We start from the raw sequence: 21,174 nt of genomic DNA, 5'->3' as shown, positions 1-21,174 counted from the left end.
CTTCTCCATGAGTTCTCCTAGACATTTCCAACACTACTGCCAATATTTGGGCTGATTTGACCTTTAACATTATTTATATAGTGTTGACATTGTCTGCAGTACTGTACAGAGTATATAGGCGCTTACAATCCAAACCCTACCATTGCATGTGTCTATCATAGTCTAGGGCCAATTTTAGAAGGAAACTACAAAACTTATCTACATGTTTTGGGGATGTGGAAGGAGACCGTAGTGCCTGGAGGAAACCCACACAGATACGGGGAGAACATACAAACTCCTTGCAGATTGTGTCCTGGCAATAATTAGAACCGTGGACCCAGCCCTGCAAGGCAAGAGTGCTATCTACTACGCCACCGTGCCGTCTAAACAGCAGCCCTATTTTTACAGAGTACAACAAAGCCATGCACTTTCCTTTCTCTTCTTTACATATAAAATAGCATATGTTTTCACTCTGCACATTCTTATATGTTCCCAGTATATGCACAGCACCAGTGAGTGGGGTGGACAATGGAGAGAGTTGCACAATAGATGTCAGAAACAGCCTGGTTTGGAGGACATGTATCTCTATAGGAAGATGTGCTGCGTTCCTCATGAACCTTCCCTGCACCACAGCAATGCAGCTGTTTTCACTTTATTTCTCATTGGACGTGCAGTTCTGTTTACTGACTTCCTGACTCATCGCCCGCTATATAGAAAGCTGTAGTGATACTGTAGACTACAAGGGCATCGAAGATCACGTCAGCAAACTGCACACTTATTACAGGATACAGGCAGAGGCAGCACAAATACAAGCTTCAGGGTCATTAGAGACTATAGATACACGCAGCCCAGCGCTTCATCACAGTGTGAGGATGTTCATCATCACTACCTGCATGGGTTACTGTGGTAATGCATAGCGACACAGGCAGACTCTGACTTCAGGCTGCTTATCATCATAGGGTGCAGCCATTAATAATCACCAGTGTCTTCACAATCACTGAACATAAATATAGACAACATACCACAGGACTCCTGACTCCATCGTCATCCGTCGCACAGAGCCAAACTGCCTGCCTTGGAACTTTATACATATTAATCAGCTTTGAGTTGTAAGTATGTTTTCACTTCATTCAGATCTGTTGTTTTATCAGCCTTTTTATTTGCGTATCAGATTAGATTGTACATAGCCTTAAGCTCTTTATAGACATAACTGCAGTTACTGTATTATTGCATAAACTGCCAGGAATATGCTAGCTGGAGTCTCTAATTTGCAGTCATTTGATGTGTCTGTATTCAGAATGGAATAAAGAGAGCGTGAGTTCAAGTTGGCAGTCTAAGTACCCCATTAGGGAGCGCCAAAGTGGTTTCTGGAACCACACACTGAAATTGGTCCCAGGCACTCACAAAACTATTACTAGTGACATTTTCAGGTAATCTGTATGGCTACTGAATTTCATTTTATTTGTAATATAATCAAAGAATGATCTGTAGATATCTAAAGCTGTTTTAAAGTTGAGCGCTCTAACTTTTACTTCTTAGAGGCCCATACTGGTGCTCAGTAAGTGTTGAGTGACAGCTTAAAGCAGACCTGAACTCAAAACTTCCTCTCTGCTCTAAGAGAGAGGCAACGGCATAATGACCTTTAAATAAAAAACATTTCTTTTTACAGCTTACAGAAATCCTGCAATAAATCTGCTGTGTGACTACTTCCTGTTTTCATGCAAACAGACATAGGGTTAACATCCTGTGTTTACAAAATAGCTGCTCTGCCGAGGCCGCCGAGATGCCTGATCTGGTACAGCTGAGGAATCAAATTACACTTGTGATTAGTCACAGATGAGAGGGAATTAGACAGGCTAAACTCTCTAAATACATACAGAGTGGATTTCTCTATGTTTTCCTTCTGTCCTGTGCAAGAGCTCAGGTCCACTTTAACGACTAGTCACTATGTAAATACTTTGCAGAGCGGCATCTTCTTTTCTATGTAGACGGGTGAGGGAAACAAGTAGGGACAAAAATAGCCTAGTTAGAGTAGTTAGTTGTTGGTGATCTAAACCTGTAGATTACTAATGACATTGGCAGCAACTCCTTGGAACACCTGTACTGAGTCTAGATTTTTGACAAAGATACCGTAATCACAATTGATCTTCTTTGGAGATTAAAATGTAGTTTCTGTATGTAGCTTAACTGTGAGGCAGGGTTCACACTTGCCAAAGTTCGGGTGCAATTTTCCTTTTTACCAAACCAGATGCGCCGCACATCCTTATTATTATTATAATCGATTTATATAGCGCCATCACCTTACATGGTGATGTACAACATGGCTTCTGATTGAAGTCATGTTTATTCAAACACAGGCACTTTGATTGGGTCAGGGAACACATGTTCCCTTTCGCCAATCGCCCACGTGAATGTCCCGCCGTAAACGAGCAGCAGTAGAGTGTACACACACTTTCACCCGCTGCTGATTGACAGGACACACCTGTACATCCTGTTTGAGCAAGGGGTGCACAAACTGGATGCTTATAAACATCAAGTTTATGCTAATTGGTTAAATAAGAAGGAGCTAGGTTGTAAAGTCTTTGTAGGTTAGCATCAGGATTTTGAATTGTGTCCTTGTGTAACTGGCAGTCAATGAGGAGACTGACAAGACTGGCTTAGAGCTGGAGAAGCGCGAGGAGAGATGGATGAGTCATGCAGCAGAGTTCATGATAGACTGTAATGGAGTGAAACAGTTAGCAGGTAGGCCACAAAGCAGAGTGTTGCAGACAGTAGATGTGAGATAATCAGGACATGCACTAGAAGTTTGGTAGTGTCCTGTGTGAGAAAAGGGCGGGTGCGGGAGATGTTTTTTAGGTGGCACAACAAGTGGAGGTTAGTTTTGTAAATGTGTGGTTTGAATGAGAGCCTCAAGTCCAGTATTATACCTAGGCTGTGCGCCTGGGAAAAGAGGGTTATTGAAGTGCCATCAACAGAAATTGTGAAGTCGTACAGGGGTGTTGAATTGTGGGGTGGAAAAATTACCATTTAGATCTTGTCCATGTTGAGTTTCAGAAAACGGGAGGACATGAAGGAGGAGATAGACAGTCAGCAACGCATGCTGTTAGAGTAGCCAAAAGGTAGATTTGAGTATCGCTAGAGTATAGGTGGTAGCTGGCCAAGACCATAAGTGTAGATATTGAAAAGTACAGGTCTGAGGACTGAGCCTTGGGGAACTTTAAGGTGGAGGTGGTGCTGGAGTTAGAAACTCTGAAGGCCCTATCTGTGAGATAAGAGGAAAGTCAGGATAGAGCAAAACCCTAAACCCATGGATGAGAGGAATTGGAGAAGGAGCGGCTCAACGCCGGGACGTCACTGCTCGTCCGCGGGTATGCGCGGATCGATTCCCGCTTGTCCCCGTGGGCACTTCCTTCTCAGCGCTTATCAGCGATGCGTTTGTGCCTATTGTCCGCCCGCGGGGATCGAGCCGGGAATCGATCCACACGGTGATCGGACATGTCGGAAATTATCAAATGAGCCATCAGCGGCTCGATTGATAAGAAGAATCTGGGCCGTGTATGCCCAGCATTACACTATGTCAGAAGTGGAAGAGAGATCTAAGAGGATGAGAATAGAGGTGTTGAGATTTAGCAGTTGCCAGGACTTTTGTTACTTTGAGTAGGGCAGTTTCGGCTGAGTGACTTGGGTGGAATCCAGATTTGAGGTCATCAGAGAATTAGTGGTGAGGTGACGGACTAATGCCCCATACTCACGGGCAACATTTCTGGCCTGTCGCTAGCACACGGGAGCGAGTGCGCGAAAGGCCGGCGACAGCTCATCGCCAGCTCCCTCCGCATACACACGGCGGAGGGACCTGGCAACTGATGCGGTGGAAGCTGTCGCTGAAGTTCCTCCCCCCGCCGGAAGCTGAGGGTATTCCTTGGTGGTTGCTGTCGCTAGTCCGCATACTCAAGCGGACTAGCGACAGTTGCGGCGGAGTTGCGTCGGCAACTGTCGCCGGGCGATTGACCGCACCAATCGCCTGGCGACAGCAGCGACTAGCGACGGTTCGGGGTGCGCGCCCGTGCAACGGCTCATACTCACGGGCGACCTGTCGCGACAATTGTAGCCCGTGAGTATGGGCCATAAGTCTGAGTAAATGTGTTGCTCAAGTAGTTTGGAAGAGAAGGGGAGGAGAGAGATAGGATGGTAGTTGTGTAGGAAAAAGGAGTCAACAGAAAGATTTTTTTGAGTATAGGCATGATGAGGGCTTGCTTGAGTGTAAATAGAAAAAGGCCTTTGGAGAGAGAAAAGTTGTTAATTAATGGCTGGTTCACAGTAGTTCAGGTTTCCTACAATTTTTGTGTTGCAGCCTGGTGCAATTGCTTTGAACACCACATGCCTTTATTGTGTTTTTTACATTATCTACTGTGGAAAAAACTGAATTTTTTTCTGCATAGGAATGCATATGGTGTACAGAAAAAATGCTTGCAAATGTATGTGTGAACCTAGCCTTAAAGAAGGCAAAAAAAAGATGAAAACTCTTGAGTTGAGGTGGCCACAAATTGTCCAATTTCAAAGAATATTGATTGGCCAATGCAATAAATGCAATCAGACGGACACGACCTTACCCCTACCTGCGCCGAACATTAACCTTCTCCCTATCTATCCCTAACACTTACCTACTCCTTACAAATGCCTAACACTATAGCCAAATGCTGTAGCCAATAACAGTTGTCAGCATATATATTTAGTATATACATTAGCCAATACAATTACTCAGATATCTGTGTGCTGCAGCTGATTCAGAGTTCAGCTGTATAATACCATGACATCTTGTACCTTAGTGGCCCCAAAATGATTGCTGTTGATCGAATGGTGATGGATGTTTAGCTTGATGGCTTAATAAACCACAACTTTTTCAGAAATTGGTGGGTGGATTGTTTGGCTTTGTAGTATTTTAGCAGTTGAGTTGGCATCTCAGTCATAAAACTAGCACATTTAAGGATGTCTGGCATAAAAACCTCCCTATTTGTTTCATGACAGTTGTGTTTTAAAGTCAGACTTGGGTCAAAACTTTTTTGAAATACAGTATTGGCTTCTTTAAAGTAGCAGGGACAGCCATACTATCCCATGGGGGGGGGGAAAAACATACATAAGTAGATAACTACTTTCATTACATATGTACAGTCCACGTTTTGATTTCAGTGAAATTTATATATTAAAAAAAAAAAAGAGAAAACTGTTCCAGGCATTTTCCATCCTTACTACCGCTGACTGAAGCCAATCCTGATGTCATTTCCTACCTTACTCTTTTTTTTTCTCCTAGAAACTGCTATTTCAGCAGCTTCTGCAGAGGGGTGAGTTGTATTTTCCTACTCAACTTCATCCTGTCACACTGAACTGCCCTCAGCCAATCAGTTAAGAGCAGGAATGAGGGGGGGGGAGGCGGGGGGATAGCAAGCTTCCCTCTAATTGGCAATGTACCAGAATACAACCAGGCTGACTGAGATAAAATTAATTACAGCAGAAACATTTATGATTATATTGGAATGCTTGTGATGCAGACTGCGTGTAGACTACCTAATAAACACAAAGCAGTGGGTAAACAGAATTTGATTTTGTGGTTGACAATCCCAATTTAAAAAAAGAATACTTTTGCAAACAATACCCATCATGCATTACTTCAAGTGTTGGAGCCATGGGTATAGTTCCTTTTTAGTTCTTTTAGTTCTTCCTTTTTACCTTTCGTAAGGCAGGAAGGGCATTCAGAGATGATCATACAATTAAGAAATTACTAGATAAAAGGCCCGCCTGTTGCAAAACGGGCGCCAGGCCTTGGACATGCCCCCCTCCTCCGAAGCACGCGTGCACACATCCGCAACCCACATGCGCTCACCGCCGCGCACGAATGCACATGCACACGTCCGCCACTCCCCTGTTCCTCTGCTCTCTGAAGTCTGTCCATGTGGCACGCATGCTTGCCAGGCACAACACAGGGACACAGGAGGATGCAGCAACAGGGACATTATTACACAGGGTACACATTATGAAAGGATGCTAATCTGTAAATAGTATTAAATGGAGCGGTGTTTTTGTTGCTGTCTGCATCCTTGATAGGGCAATTTTTTTGTCCTCTCTTTCCACCATCCCATCAAAAGAGGCCAGAAATCAAAGCACAAATAATTTTAATATCTAAACGCCAGTATTCCTGCATGAAAATGACTCCTTGATAAATGGCTTAGAAGCTGTCTGACAAACCCGCTGGTGAGATATTCCCGATTGTAAAATTATCAGTCAGGGCTACTCGCAGCTCATGAAACTTTCACAAATTTGCATTTCATTAATGAAAACAAAGAAAGGACTAATTCACTCTGGAGACTGATGATCCTGAGGAAAAGGCATGCCAGTATCTTCCCTGCAAGGCTGCTGGCCGCTTTTCCCAAACCACGATCCATCTCCCAGCTTGAGATCTCTCTATGTGTGCCAGCGGAAAACGCTTCCTCACAAGCTGGAGGCTCCTGGCAGTCTGATAGCCGTGGATGTCCTTGGAAGTCGTTTGAAGGGTTAATTACAAGGCGACAAAATAACGTCCCAAACGATTGGCAGCGCCATCCCAGCAGCTTGACAATTTTCAGATGAATAAAGGGTAATTGCGCTGGTCACAACTGATTATAGGCAACTGGAATAAAAGTCATGCAGATTAGATAATTACTATTGGCAGAACGTTCTTTTTTATTTTTTTCCCCCGTTACTTTTTTATTTCATCCATCGCAGTGTGATATCTGACATGAGCCTGAATGTCTCATCATTTAGGATGGAGTTGATTGGAGGCTGTACAGTTTCTAGTTTGGGTGAATGCAGCACTGCTTGGTCTGGCTGATGTTTTGAAAGCTAATCTTATCTGACTGTCAGAAGAGCTGTCAGCTGTGTTTATCTTGGTAAGCAGGCTGAATAATGAAACCCAATCAGACTTTCCAATATACACAGCAAGCAAGTGGGAGCATATGAATACACAAATAATGGGCTTTCTGTGCCTGCAGTGCTTGAACAGCGACTTCATGGAAAGAAATAGACAAGAAATATTCCTCACATACTTCGTAAATGCTCGTTATTACTGTTTTACCTTACCCTTGGGTGTATAGACTCATAAAGAGAACCTGTCACTTGAGATGGCCGATGAGTTCTGTCTTGCATGCTAATTAAAAGGACAACTGAAGTGAGAGGGATATGGAGACTGTCATATGCATTTAATTTTAAGTGATACCAGTTGCCTGGCTATTCTGCTGACCCTTCCTCTAATACATTTAGATATAGACCCTGAACAAGCATATGCAGATCAGGTGTTTCTGACATTATTGATCAGACAAGATTATCTGCATGCTTGTTTCTGGTGTTATTCAGATACTACTGCAGCCAAATAGATCAGCAGGGCTGCCAGGCAACTGCTATTGTTTAAAAGGACATACAGTGATGTGAAAAACTATTTGCCCCCTTCCTGATTTCTTATTCTTTTGCATGTTTGTCACACTTAAATGTTTCTGCTCATCAAAAACCGTTAACTATTAGTCAAAGATAACATAATTGAACACAAAATGCAGTTTTAAATGATGGTTTTTATTATTTAGTGAGAAAAAAAACTCAAAACCTACATGGCCCTGTGTGAGAAAGAAATTGCCCCCTGAACCTAATAACTGGTTGGGCCACCCTTAGCAGCAATAACTGCAATCAAGCGTTTGCGATAACTTGCAACAAGTCTTTTGCAGCGCTCTGGAGGAATTTTGGCCCACACATCTTTGCAGAATTGTTGTAATTCAGCTTTATTTGAGGGTTTTCTAGCATGAACCGCATTTTTAAGGTCATGCCACAACATCTCAATTGGATTCAGGTCAGGACTTTGACTAGGCCACTCCAAAGTCTTCATTTTGTTTTTCTTCAGCCATTCAGAGGTGGATTTGCTGGTGTGTTTTGGGTCATTGTCCTGCTGCAGCACCCAAGATCGCTTCAGCTTGAGTTGACGAACAGATGGCCGGACATTCTCCTTCAGGATTTTTTGGTAGACAGTAGAATTCATGGTTCCATCTATCACAGCAAGCCTTCCAGGTCCTGAAGCAGCAAAACAACCTCAGACCATCACACTACCACCACCATATTTTACTGTTGGTATGAAGTTCTTTTGCTGAAATGCTGTGTTACTTCTACGCCAGATGTAACGGGACACGCACCTTCCAAAAAGTTCAACTTTTGTCTCGTCGGTCCACAAGGTATTTTCCCAAAAGTCTTGGCAATCATTGAGATGTTTTTTAGCAAAATTGAGATGAGCCTTAATGTTCTTTTTGCTTAAAAGTGGTTTGCGCCTTGGATATCTGCCATGCAGGCCGTTTTTGCCCAGTCTCTTTCTCATGGTGGAGTCATGAACAATGACCTTAATTGAGGCAAGTGAGGCCTGCAGTTCTTTAGATGTTGTCCTGGGGTCTTTTGTGGCCTCTCGGATGAGTTTTCTCTGCGCTCTTGGGGTAATTTTGGTTGGCCGGCCACTCCTGGGAAGGTTCATCACTGTTCCATGTTTTTGCCATTTGTGGATAATGGCTCTCACTGTGGTTCGCTGGAGTCCCAAAGCTTTAGAAATGGCTTTATAGCCTTTACCAGACTGATATCTCAATTACTTTTGTTCTCATGTGTTCCTGAATTTCTTTGGATCTTGGCATGATGTCTAGCTTTTGAGCTGCTTTTGGTCTACTTCTCTGTGTCAGATAGCTCATATTTAAGTGATTTCTTGATTGAAACAGATGTGGCAGTAATCAGGCCTGGGGGTGATTACAGAAATTGAACTCAGGTGTGATAAACCACAGTTTAGTTATTTTTTAACAAGAGGGGCAATCACTTTTTCACACAGGGCCATGTAGATTTGGAGTTTTTTTTCTCACTAAATAACAAAAATCATAATTTAAAACTGCATTTTGTGTTCAATTATGTTATCTTTGACTAATAGTTAACGGTTTTTGATGAGCAGAAACATTTAAGTGTGACAAACATGCAAAAGAATAAGAAATCAGGAAGGAGGCAAATAGTTTTTCACACCACTGTAACTATAGCAGCCTCCATATCCTTCTCACTTCACTTGTCCGGTAAATTGCATGCAGCTTCAAAGTAAGCCAACCAAATGTACTTTCTGCTGAGTGTGATTGGCCCGATTCCAAGCTGCATGAAATTTGCATGCAACTTATAATTATCAGTTTCTCTTTGACTATCTCTGTCTGTCACTTTGCAGAACTAATGATAATACCAAATCACATCCACTTTGTGGCACCTACACTAAATACGTGCAACTCTGTCAATATGTTATTGTAGTTTAAAGGTGGCCACAAATTGTCCAGTTTCAAAAAATATTGATTGGCCAATGCAATAAATGCAATCGGACGGACACGATCGATCAGGTCCACTAATGGGTAGGGAACACATACCCAATCTGATCAATGGAGTCAATCCGTTTCTGGGATCTGTTCTATTGGTCGGATTGGGTATGTGTTCCTGTTAGTGGACCTGATTGATCGTTTCCCACCGATCGCATCTATTGGATCAGTCAGTAGATTGTTCTGGAAATTGGACCATTAGTGGCCACCTTTAGATAAAGTGGAGAAGAGTTAGAGCAGGGGTGCCCATTAGGTAGATCGCAATCTACCGGAAGATCGCTAAGGACTTCATGGAAGATCCCGCCCCCTCTACATTTTCCATTCTGCATATACAATTGTGGTCCTAAAATTGTACATAGGTAGATCATTTTGACTTGCTAATTTTTTAAAGTAGCTCACAAGCCGGATAAGTGTGGGCACCTCTGAGTAAAGGCTCATACACACGGGGCACAACTGCCGCCACAAACACGTGGCACGCGCATGTTGAGGCGACAGGTTCTCCGTGTGTATGAGGCGCGCGCCACGAACTGTCGCTACTCAGAGCTGTTGCCAGGCGATTGACTTGGCCAATCGCCGGCAACAGCTGCCTCAGCAACCGTTGCTAGTCCGCCACGCGTACTGCGTGTGTATGTGCGGACTAGCAACAGCTACCCACAGCTAGAAGGGAGCATCCGGCGGGGGGCCGAACCTTTGGCGACAGCTTCCGCCGTGTCTCTGCCTGTCGTGTAGACAGCTGTTGCTCAGGCGGAGCTGTCGCCGAGCTGTTGCGCACACGTCTCCTGTGTGCTAGCAACAGCTACAACGGTGCCTCGTGTGTATGAGGCTTTAGAGCCTCTGTCAGCTCGTTAGTACTATGTGTGAATTCTTAACACTTCCTGTCTCTTTGATATACAGATCTGTGTAGTGAACCTGTGGTGTGCTCAGGAAAGGAACTAAAACCTGACACAGGTGTCGCCTTGTGCCTACTGTATATATATTTATATATATATATATATATATATATATATATATATATATTATATATATATATATATGTGTGTATATATATATATACATACAGCAAAGTCCCAGTTATCCGGGACTCCGGCAACTGGAAATTTCAACTAACCGGCTTGCCTGAGGAGGATAACGGGGACAGTGTTTTGAGAGGTTTGCAAGGCATTGTGAGTTAGAAAATACTTACCGAGCCTCCAGGCACCGTCTTCTACCCTTTCTCCAACTTCCTTCGGCTTTCCGGCGACCATGCCTGACTCCTGGAGTGTCACCTGACCTGATGCGGTCAGTTGAAATGCCAGGAGCCGTATACAGGATGCCAGATGACCAATCCCCTCCTTTTGCTGTATGGGGCGGGAGGTTTGTACTTTTTCGGCAAGCACCGCCTGTGCCGGATACAGAGGACTTTGCTGTACAGTAGTGAATTGCTACTTTATAAGGGGCTCCTGTGGTCTCTGTGTTTTTGTATTTCTCTAGAAGGGCCTTGGGTCCACTCCAGATATTTTTTTGTACAAAGTCAGCACTTTGCTTAGGGTGGTTTCCACTAGTGGAGAGGGACGCTGGCATTTAGCATGCCGATTACGCTTTGCTTCAGATTTTTTCATGCATACGAATTCGGAAGCAACCTATTGATTTCTGGATCTGTATTCGTGTGCATGAAATCGGGCGCAATCAGCCCTAGTGGAAATGGGCCTTAAGGGTAATTACAGCATGAATTACACTTATAGATTCCTGACTGTTACACAAGATGATGAAGAAATTGAAGTAACGGGAAGTGAGAGTTGATTTACAAAGTTCAGCCTCTGGCAGGATCATGCTGTGGCCATGTTATCATCACGTGAATAGAGCTTCCTCTCCTAAACTATGCTTGTGTTTCTTCAGACTGCAAAGATAACTTTGAATGCTGAAAGGGCACTGACATTTCTTGTGTGGCAGAGCTGCTGAAGGCGCATTATATTCAGGGCTGGTCTAAAGGTTTTATGGTGCTATAGCAATGTCCTCATCCAGACCATCCTTTATTAGTTTCCATAGTACTACTACAAAGGTTTTTTTTCATCTTTTGAACTAATGCTAGAAATAATTTTTGATTTAATGTTAGACATAAAAAGAGACACAACTAAGTTATTTATGCATTGAAGGATTCCTGACCTGAGGTAAAGGTACCTGAGATAAGCACAGAGGAATGTTCTTGCTAGATCCACACACCTCTGTGCATTGTCTGTTACTCTCTTTACTCCACCGATGAGGCAGGCTTGCAACAATGTTCCTTTCTATTGCCCTCCCATTGCCTCCTTTTCCTTGCCCCATAAGGTGAGTGAATGGGTGTGGTGATATACTGGGGTGCTTATGATGTAAGGAATACAAGAACATATTTCTTTCATTTTTCTGACTGTATCATATGGGATTGTATGTCAGCCAGTCTGGCTTTTGGAAGGTGTCACCTGGATAATGTCTGTATGTAGATTAAATTTGCATTGAGGGCAGAGATCAAGGGAACTGCCATTGTCTTCATTGAATAGACCAGTCACCTTCAATAGGCAAAGGAACCTGGACAGTAATTAGGAACTGTCTACCTCGCCTCTAATTAGGAGATGGCTATTCAGGCCAATACTGTCAACAATGTGTTTGTCACCTGTAACGTGGACTAGGGAAGTCTTTTCATGTATGTACTAAAATACACTTTAACCTGGGGGAAATTGGAGGTTAAGGAAGTCTTTTGTTGTGTGTGGGCTATAGTACATTTTTCACATGTGGATGTTAGATCTCTGGAAATCAAATTATGTCTGAGGATGTAATTAAATCTAGTTCCCCCCGTCCAAACAGGCTTACAGCCTCAAGGCAAATATTCCATTATAAAAAACCGGGGACAGATACCTAAAATCAGTCCTCTTCTGACGGTAGCTGCAGCTGGACTCCCGGCCCAAGCTAAGGGGCTCCTAGTCAAGCTAGAACTGTGTCCGTCCACAAAAGTCCAAGGTTCTTCTATCTGGATCCCTGTATTTTGGTAAGCAAATCGCTTGGTGTGTATCTTTGTAAACTCTTAATTTTGTAACCTTTTATTTTGTTTTTTGTAATCTTTTGTATATATTCTGTTCTGCATTGTTCCACTTTTTTCCTGGAATATTAAATTATTATTTAATAAGCTTGACTTCTGCTGTACTAAACTAACACTCATAGCCTAGAGGAGACTGCAGTGTAGCTGTGTATAAGTCCATGCCTAATTGTATGCTTGAGCAACACTACCATATGAAATTGCAATTGCATTGTGTGCATGGGGCACTTCTGCGCTCGACAGCCAAGTGGGAAGTCTAACAGTATCTTTCGGAACGACTGTTAGTGGTTTTGCTTCACTACCGTGTGAGATTGCAACTGTGTGTGCGTGGCGTTCTCGTATTCGGCCTAAGCACAAAGCTGACCCAAATACGAAAACGCAGATTGCGTATTGAGCACTCGACAGCTGAGTGAACGTGTCTAGCAAACCGCTAGTGTTGGCAGTAAGGAGCTTTATAGGGGTCACAGCCTTGTTTGTAGCTTGAATAAGGCTGTCCCCCGCTTGATCTGGTCAAACCCGCAGTCGGGAACCGTATACGGAGGCGTGCCACGGGCCGGTTCCTGACAGTGGGTAGGGAAGATGAGGAAATGGAAGGGTGATAGGAGGAAATATCACAACAAGCATCCTGTCTGAAAATTTGACAGAAAGTCTAATTTTTCAAAGAATTATGGACACAAGGAGAGAAACATGAATATACCTCTGTGCTTACCTTAGGTAGTTTTGCCTTGGGTAAGGTATGCCTAAAACAATATCCATGGATCTGAGACCCATGCAGTTATTGTATTAGAGTGGACCTGAACTCTTGCACTCGACAGTAGGAAAACATAGAGACATGCACCCTGTATGTACTTATAGAGTTTAGCCTGTCTAATCTAATTCACCATCATCTGTGACTAATCACCACTGTAATTTGATCTCTCAGCTGTGTCACCTCAGGAATCTCCTCTGCCATGGCAGAGCAGCTAATTTGTAAACACGGGATGTTATCTATATGTCTGCTTCCATGAAAGCAGCAGACTCACTTCAGATTTATTGCAGGATTTTCTGTCAGCTGTAACAAAAGAAATGTTTTTTCTTTACAGGATCTTTTAGAGCAGAGAGGAAGTTCTGAGTTCAGGTCTGCTTTAAGAGGGCAAAGTACAGACAGGCACCACAGTCCCCATACTCATAGAAAGTGATTTCACGCACAAGTTGTTGCTGGATAGCAAACATGCAAGAAGCTAAGACTATATATTTCTCTAATCATTTCTCTAATAAAGAAGATTTGTGCTAGCAGTCTCCTAACTTAAAGACTGTCTACAGGCAAACTATAAAAAAACTTAATTGGAAGTTTAAAGTAATTATAGACCTAAAGTCATGGCGCTTGGTTTTCTGTGGAACCAGGACACGTACTGAGGTAATAAGTTCTTGTTCTTTCCTATCAGTAAAATGAAGATATTGACAGTCGTTTGAAGTCATATTGCTTCCTGACTGATGATGGTTTTGACAGTCTGGCTAAAGGTGCCCATACACTCGTCAGATTAGCACCAGATAGATCATCAGATGTAATTCTTATCTTTCTGATGTGTAAAAGGAACATTTTTTACTAGAATAGAATTCCAATAGATTTCAGTTTGAAATCTATTGAAAAACAAGCTGATGGCATTTTTTGCCATCAGATTTCCATTAGGGCCAATGCAAAATGATAAGCAATCTCAACAGATCGACCTAGATTTTCCACCCTGCCAGTTCGATGGAAATCCATCGAAATCGATTGAAATCGGCCGTCGAACGGTCGATTGGACAGCCGATTTGCGATCGATCGATTTTGATCGATCGGTCGGCCAGAAAATCGGCTGAGTGTATGGGCCCCTTAAGGAAGTATGGAGACAAACGGGGCAATTCATTGGGGTATTTAATAAAAAGAAGGGTAAGATCATATTAGCAAAGGGATAAGGGGTACAAACAAAAGGTAAGAAGAGTCAACAAGCTAAACATAAGATGATAATATGTACCGTATTGGATAGTGGAGGATGACACATCAGCAGATCAGTAACTGGCTAATAACGTCTAGGTCACATGATATGCTTGCATGAAGAAGTTATTCATTAGGTTGCCTTTGAAGATTGCAAGCATGGATAAGTGCCAAACAGATCATTTCCAGAGGAGATCTTCATGACGATGATACTATATTAATTACTTTTTATTACCGAACTATAAATAGACAGTTATTAAGCATTTTACAGGCTGACAGAACTGGAAGCAGAATCAATGTTAGATTTACAGAGGGTTTTCAATGTATGCCAGACTTCTGTTCCAGGGTGTATAAATACATCCAAAGCTTGGCAGATGAGCTTTATCTCCTCTAGGGCTGTATGAAGGACAAGAGGACATGATTATGCATGATGGATGGGAGATTTCACCACCTGTTTACACAGGGTTCCTTCACAGTAACATGTATCTTACCACAAGACTTACCGTATTTGTGGGAAATGTTCTACTAGATTAAAAAGGGTCTTGGATGGTGTTGAAGGGCATCCACAGTTATGATTGCTAGGTGAGGGAAGAGAGGATGATAACTTGATTTAATCAGGAAGATAATTTCAAGGATAATGAGGTTGACCTTGATGGACCAATGTCTTTTTATCAGCCTTGATAACAAAAGGTGGGCATATGTTAGTCAATGGCCACCAGATCAACCATCTGATAGATACCCCTCTGATTGAATCTGATCAGAGAGGGATTTATTACCTGGCCACACACTGCACATCGATTTCCAAAAGATTTCAGCATGAAGTATATTGGAAAATGTAGCACTGCCACCTCCGCTTATCAGGTCGCCCCTCATGTTTCCCCCCTCCCCCTTCCTCAGTCAGTGATGCATGTAGCAGCAGCTCACCTATTTGCCACGTGCCTCCTCTGCGGTGATGTCAGTACGTGAGATGGGGTTATGGGGTACAGGTGTTGCCGGCAGAGAAGGCTTTAGAGGAATACAGGACTCATGCCACCAGACAGGTTAGCTGATTTCACACTCAACACAGGTCGCAAATCAAGTAATTTATGGGCACCTTTATGGATATTTAGAGAATATGGCCCTGTGTAATTATGAAAGATAGATGTAAATAAAATGTAGTGTAAATTAATGGTAACTGATTATTTACTACATTTATAAAGCACCAACATATTACATTGCACTGGACAATTTTTACTTATTATTCTTATTGTATTCATAAAGGGCCAACATTGCACAGCACTGAACAATAAATACATATAATGGTACAAAGGATTTAACGTAACAAGGTTATACAACATGGGACAAAGTTATACAAGGCAAACGGTACAACATACATGATTGTGCAATTTTGAGCTGGTCAGGTAGGACCTAACCAGTCAAGTAAGAGGCAGTCATTGGAAAGGAGCACAATGATGGGGGCACATGATCATGTAGAATACAATAGGGAAGGGAGGACCCTGCCAAAGGCTTACAATCTAAGGGGAGGGGAGATGGACACACTAGGTAGGGCTGTAGAATAAATATTCAGCAGAGAGTTAAGGTGGCCATACATCAAAACACACAATTTGCGCACTTTCCTACCTTTATCTGGTCAGCAGGCACGAATCAGGTATACTGTCATACACCCTTTGCCTGCTGTACCAGATCTTACCATAGACAAAGCAAGATGTTCCCTGCATAAACCGCACCACTCCATATGGGTCAATATTGACCCATATGGAGTGATGCGGTTTATGCAGTGACATTTTGCTTTGTCTATGGTATATACTGTTTCTAGTTCCTTTCTGCACACCCATTTACTACCCCTCACCCTTGGGGTTTGGCTGATAGTGCTTGTCCATTTTTTGTGGTTCATATTGCTGTAACAAATCTGGCAGGAATTGCATAAATTAGCATTCAGGTGGGAGGCTTCGGTTGGACGTAATCATAGACTACATTTTTTACAGATACGCCGCGTGTAGGCATCTCCCACACATTCCCCTCCCTAACCACTCACCTGTCAATCGCATCCTAAAAGATGCAAAAAAGAAATTTAAAATCACAAACACTGGTTCGCATGACAGCCGGAGGCCCCAGTCTTTCTCACTGGCAGGGGCCCCAAACCCACCATGCTTTGTCTATGGTAAGATCTGGTACAGCAGGCAAAGGGTGTATGACAGTATACCTGATTGGTGCCTGCTGACCAGATAAAGGTAGGAAAGTGCCCAGAGGGAAGTGTGGGCGGGCCCTGGACCTCTCACCACCAGGGAATTGAATGCTAACTGCAAAACACACAATTTGCTCACTCCCAGCTAAAGCACTTTCCTACCTTTATCTGGTCAGCAGGCGTCAGTCAGCCAATCAGGTATATTGTCATACACCCTTTGCCTGCTGTACCAGATCTAGCAGGAATTGCATAAATTAGCATTCAGGTGGGAGGCTTCGGTTCAACGTAATCGTAGATGGGAACATAATCTTTTACAGGGACGCCCCGTGTAGGCACATCTCCCACATGGTCCCCGCCCTAACCATTCACCTGTCAACCGCATTCTGGAAGCTTCTGCGCCTGCTGACCAGATAAAGGTAGGAAAGTGCTTTAATTGGGAGTGAGCAAATTGTGTGTTTTGCAGTTAGCATTCAGTTCAGAGGCAGTGGGGGTGAATTCCCTGGTGGTGAGAGGTCCAGGGCCCGCCCGCACTTCCCTCTGGGTATCACATGGTGTTTTGGGGGCCCCAGCCAGTGAGAGAGACTGGGGCCCCCGGCTGTCATGTGAACCAGTGTTTGTGGCCATATATCAGTTGACTTGGCGGCCGATCGAACATCCAATTCGATTATAATAATGGAATTTGATGAAAATTGGTGCTGCCAAGTGCATGCCTGACTGACAAAGCGACCAATTTTTGGACGCGCATGCTGCAAGATGCCGGGCCGAAGTTGGTTGGTGTGCAGCGGTATGGCGGCAATTTCCGGAACGAGCGACGAGACAAAGAAACCCCCGCTGCTACTGTCGCAATGTATAAATGTGCCTGGTGTGTGCATTTGTATGTTACCTGTCCTGTAGCAGCCTCCACGCGGTGTCTGTAACCTCCGGACGGCTCTCTGTAAACGACATTGGCGCAGTGTCTGACGTCGGCACACAACGTCTGACGTCATACAGTAAGCGCCAGTGGCATGTATAGATAGCCGCCCGGAGGATTATGGACACCGCGCGGAGGCTGCTACAGGACAGGTAACGTATAAATGCACACACGGGGGGGAGGGGCACATTAAACATTAAGGGAAGCGGCAGTGGACTCAGCTGATTCCCTGAATATTTCCTGCTGAAATCGGATGGGAATTGGCCAGTAGTGTATGGGCAGAATCAACAAAATACAAATTTATCTCTAATCTGATTAGAGATAAATTTGTCTCTTTGTGGAATCTGCCCATCATTCTCAGGTCTAGGGGTACCTTAACTGTGTGGTAGGGGGTGGGTAGGCAAGTTACAAAGGTACAATTCTTTAAAGGATGGTAGACGTATCGTAACAAGGTTATACAGCAACGGACAAAGTTATACAAGGCAAACGGTACAAGATACATGACCATGTGATTTTAGGGCTGGGTGGCAGGTCCAGTAATTCAGCTGATGTAGTCATGTCCTGGGAAATGCATATTATTTGTGTGAGTAAGCTTACCTAATTTTATATATATATATATATATATATATATATATATATATATATATATATATATATATATATATAGATATATTTAAACAATACTTGACTTGTTTGAGGTAACTTTAGGTAAACGGGGGTGGTCAGATATAAGGTCATGGCCAGGTTGACGTGTTAATGTGACTGTGGAAGTGATGCAAGAGGAGGAGGTAACATGAGCACCACATGCACACAGCAACTTATCTTGGAGAGAAAAAACAGTCATCTTGGGAGGCTTTGAAAGCTGGTTGACAGGTCTCTCAATACAAATTGATCAGTCGGCTAAAGCGGCTAAAGCGTGACCTTGTTCTAGACGTGTTTGCAATCTGAGTCTGAAAAAATGGGTGGGTCTGGTGAAAGTTATCTCATGTCTAGGTCTGGCTTTATTGTGAAAGGTTATTAATAGACACCTATGTAAAGATAGCATTCTTTTTTAGAGAGTTGTTTCATTTGGAATCTGGGTTATCGCTGGCTCTTGAGTTCTGTTTTCTTCTCACCGTCTGTCTGTATCTGAGCTGGAAGCCTGATTACAACACACCCACAGAAATGTTCAACTATTACATATTTCCCCTTTGTCTCAGCTAATAGTCATACATGGGAACCATGCTCGGATTGGGGACAGTCCATTTGTAGCTATGTGTGAAAGCCGATCTTTATTGAATATTATCCTATGTGTAACATTTTCAGTGACCAGTGTGAGCAGCTTAGTGGGACAGGAAGGGTTGGGCACAATTAATCACTCAGGCTTGATTCTCATTCCATAAACAGTTGGACACCGAGTCACTTTAATGCACGCTTCAGTACATGTGACATTATGTAAGTGCAGTTATCCTTTATACTTAAGTGATATTTGAAGAAAATGACCCATCGATCAATATTTTGATGTGCTGAAATATAATGTCTTGTATTTTAGACAATGGGGAAAAAACTGCCACCAACGATGACATCGCAAGAATCTCAGAAGATGGAAACAGAAAATAAAACTAAACGTAAGTTATGTTATTAAAATTTTTGCAGTGTAGTGGTGGCCACATGTTACAATTTTTCTGTTAGATTTTACCACAATTCAATTAAAATGATCCATTGTGTGAAAAAAATCGAGAGAAAATATTTTTTCGATCGATAAATTTGATCTAAATTGTAATTTTTTTTAAATTAAAATCGGTCGGAAAGGTTAGAAAAATCAGATCAATTTTGTCAGAAATTGAATAGTGTGTGGAAGGTTGTATGAAAGTAATTCGACCTAATTTTAAGTTTATATTCAAGAATAAAAAAAAAACTTTTACTGTCCAATTGATAAATTAGATGAAAACAAATGAGGAACAGATTTGAGAATGTAAGGTAATTTTTTTAATGTTGTTTGTGTTGTGTGTCTTCATACTGTACATTGCAGTGATGGCACAGAGAACCCATGCACATTTATAAATGAAAAATGTATATATTATTACATCTAATTTATATCTTTTATTTGATTGTTTTTGTTGTGATTGTTTTTGGTTACAAGACTAATTTTTCGTTGGACCAAAAAAAAAACAAAAAAAACAAAAAAAGTTGTCTAATCGAATGTGTGTGGCCACCATAACAGTTGTGGGTAAACATAAGATTGCGTGCTGTGAGTCAATCTTCATGAACAGCAATCACACGCTCTACTGATAGCTGCACAGTTATTTTCCCTACTGGCCGGTGGAGTTTTGTGGTGTGCATCTGGTTGGCACAGATGCCCCCAGTTTGTCCGTGTATCTCTAGTCTATATTGCTGACTGGGCCTTACAGAACTGTTTATTTATACAACAGCCTGATGAAGGGCATATTACAGCCCGAAACAAATGTGTCGTTGCCTGAATAGCTAATTGTTTTACCACGTCAAGCCAGATTACAGTATTTGTTAGTCTCATGAAAAGTCTCTTGTTTGCATATACTTGATTGTTGCTCATGAAGATTGATTCCACGGATCAAAAATGTTTTTATGGATGTCTATTTTTGTATTTTTGTACTTGTGTCAGTAAAGTTGGACTAAGTTTTTGTACTGCAAGACTGCGCTTTAGCGTTTTTACAGTCCTTTTCTTTTCCTATAGAAACATAGTAAATGTGGGTGTGGTGGATCACCTGTTGAGAGGAATGTGTGTTTTTGCCCTTCCTCTAGAAAGGGTCATAGCTAGAAAGGATCATACCCGATTATACACTAACTGTCTGTCTGTGAGTCATGCATGAACTGGATGGGGAGAGTCTCTGAGACAACACCAACTGCTTATAGTCATAATCCTGACTAATAGACACAATAGTTACCCGCTTACATGTCTACAGGTACATGTAAAAAAAGTGCCCAGTAAAAAGCGTGCCAGATATTGCCGCTAGTAGAATATTACCGATATTCTGCAGCTTAATTACGATAGTAAAATATCAGTAATCTTTACCAATTTTACAATGAGCTAGCCCTACTCTCACAGAATCCTCTCTCCACCGATGCCTAACCCTAAGACCCCCCTTGTGGTGTCTAACTTTGACTCCCCCTGGTGGTGCCTAATATTAACACACATAGATTTTGTCCAGTGGGACACGCATGCGGTAATTTATGCACACACATGCTTTGCACATATACCATAAAAATTATGTTCCTATGCCTTAATGTTAGTGAATAGGGCAAACAACCTTTGTGGAATTAGCCTTGTAGTCTTTTAACTAGTGAACCCAAAGTTCCATTTAATATTGTTTGTCCTTCTCTGGTACATAATTGAATTACTACTAATGATTATATATAGCACAGATATTTTTTCACAAGTGGCATAATAAAGTTTCCCAGCCTAGCCATTATGAACTGATTTTCCTCCTTGGCGTGGATTGCTTCTTGCCTTGAGGATAACGTCAGACTTGGCAAGCTCCAGTCTCTGATTATACTCTGTAATAGGAAATAACTCCTACTGATTGTAACTATAAATGACCTTCCCTTTCAAGATTTTCTTGCCTGCTTTGAATAGAAAATGCACAAATGCCTTCCTATTTTTCTCTGTATTTTGGGATCTGCCCTCGAATGAATCACTGCCCATTTCAGATTACTGAGACAATTAAAGCCATGTACCATTCTGTTAATTAC

The 21,174-nt window shown here is 42.4% G+C and overlaps 1 protein-coding gene across 4 annotated transcripts in view; it reads left to right on the top strand.

Moving 5' to 3' along the window:
• Nucleotides 1-21,174, top strand: part of LOC137546931 (SH3 domain-containing kinase-binding protein 1-like) — a 194,962-nt gene that overhangs the window by 78,552 nt on the left and 95,236 nt on the right. For 3 of the 4 annotated variants that reach the window (XM_068269987.1, XM_068269990.1, XM_068269988.1), the window contains one exon: nt 18,998-19,073. In XM_068269987.1, the coding sequence (XP_068126088.1) occupies nt 18,998-19,073 (76 nt within the window). Of the gene's footprint in view, nt 1-839; nt 1,089-18,997; nt 19,074-21,174 lie in introns of those variants that run through there. The other variant, XM_068269989.1, reaches the window with a different exon arrangement.

This window comes from Hyperolius riggenbachi, chromosome 2, assembly GCF_040937935.1.
Source record: "Hyperolius riggenbachi isolate aHypRig1 chromosome 2, aHypRig1.pri, whole genome shotgun sequence".
Lineage (NCBI taxonomy): Eukaryota > Metazoa > Chordata > Amphibia > Anura > Hyperoliidae > Hyperolius > Hyperolius riggenbachi.
The sequence above is the reverse complement of the archived record's forward strand: the minus strand, read 5'-3'. Positions and strand labels throughout refer to the sequence as shown.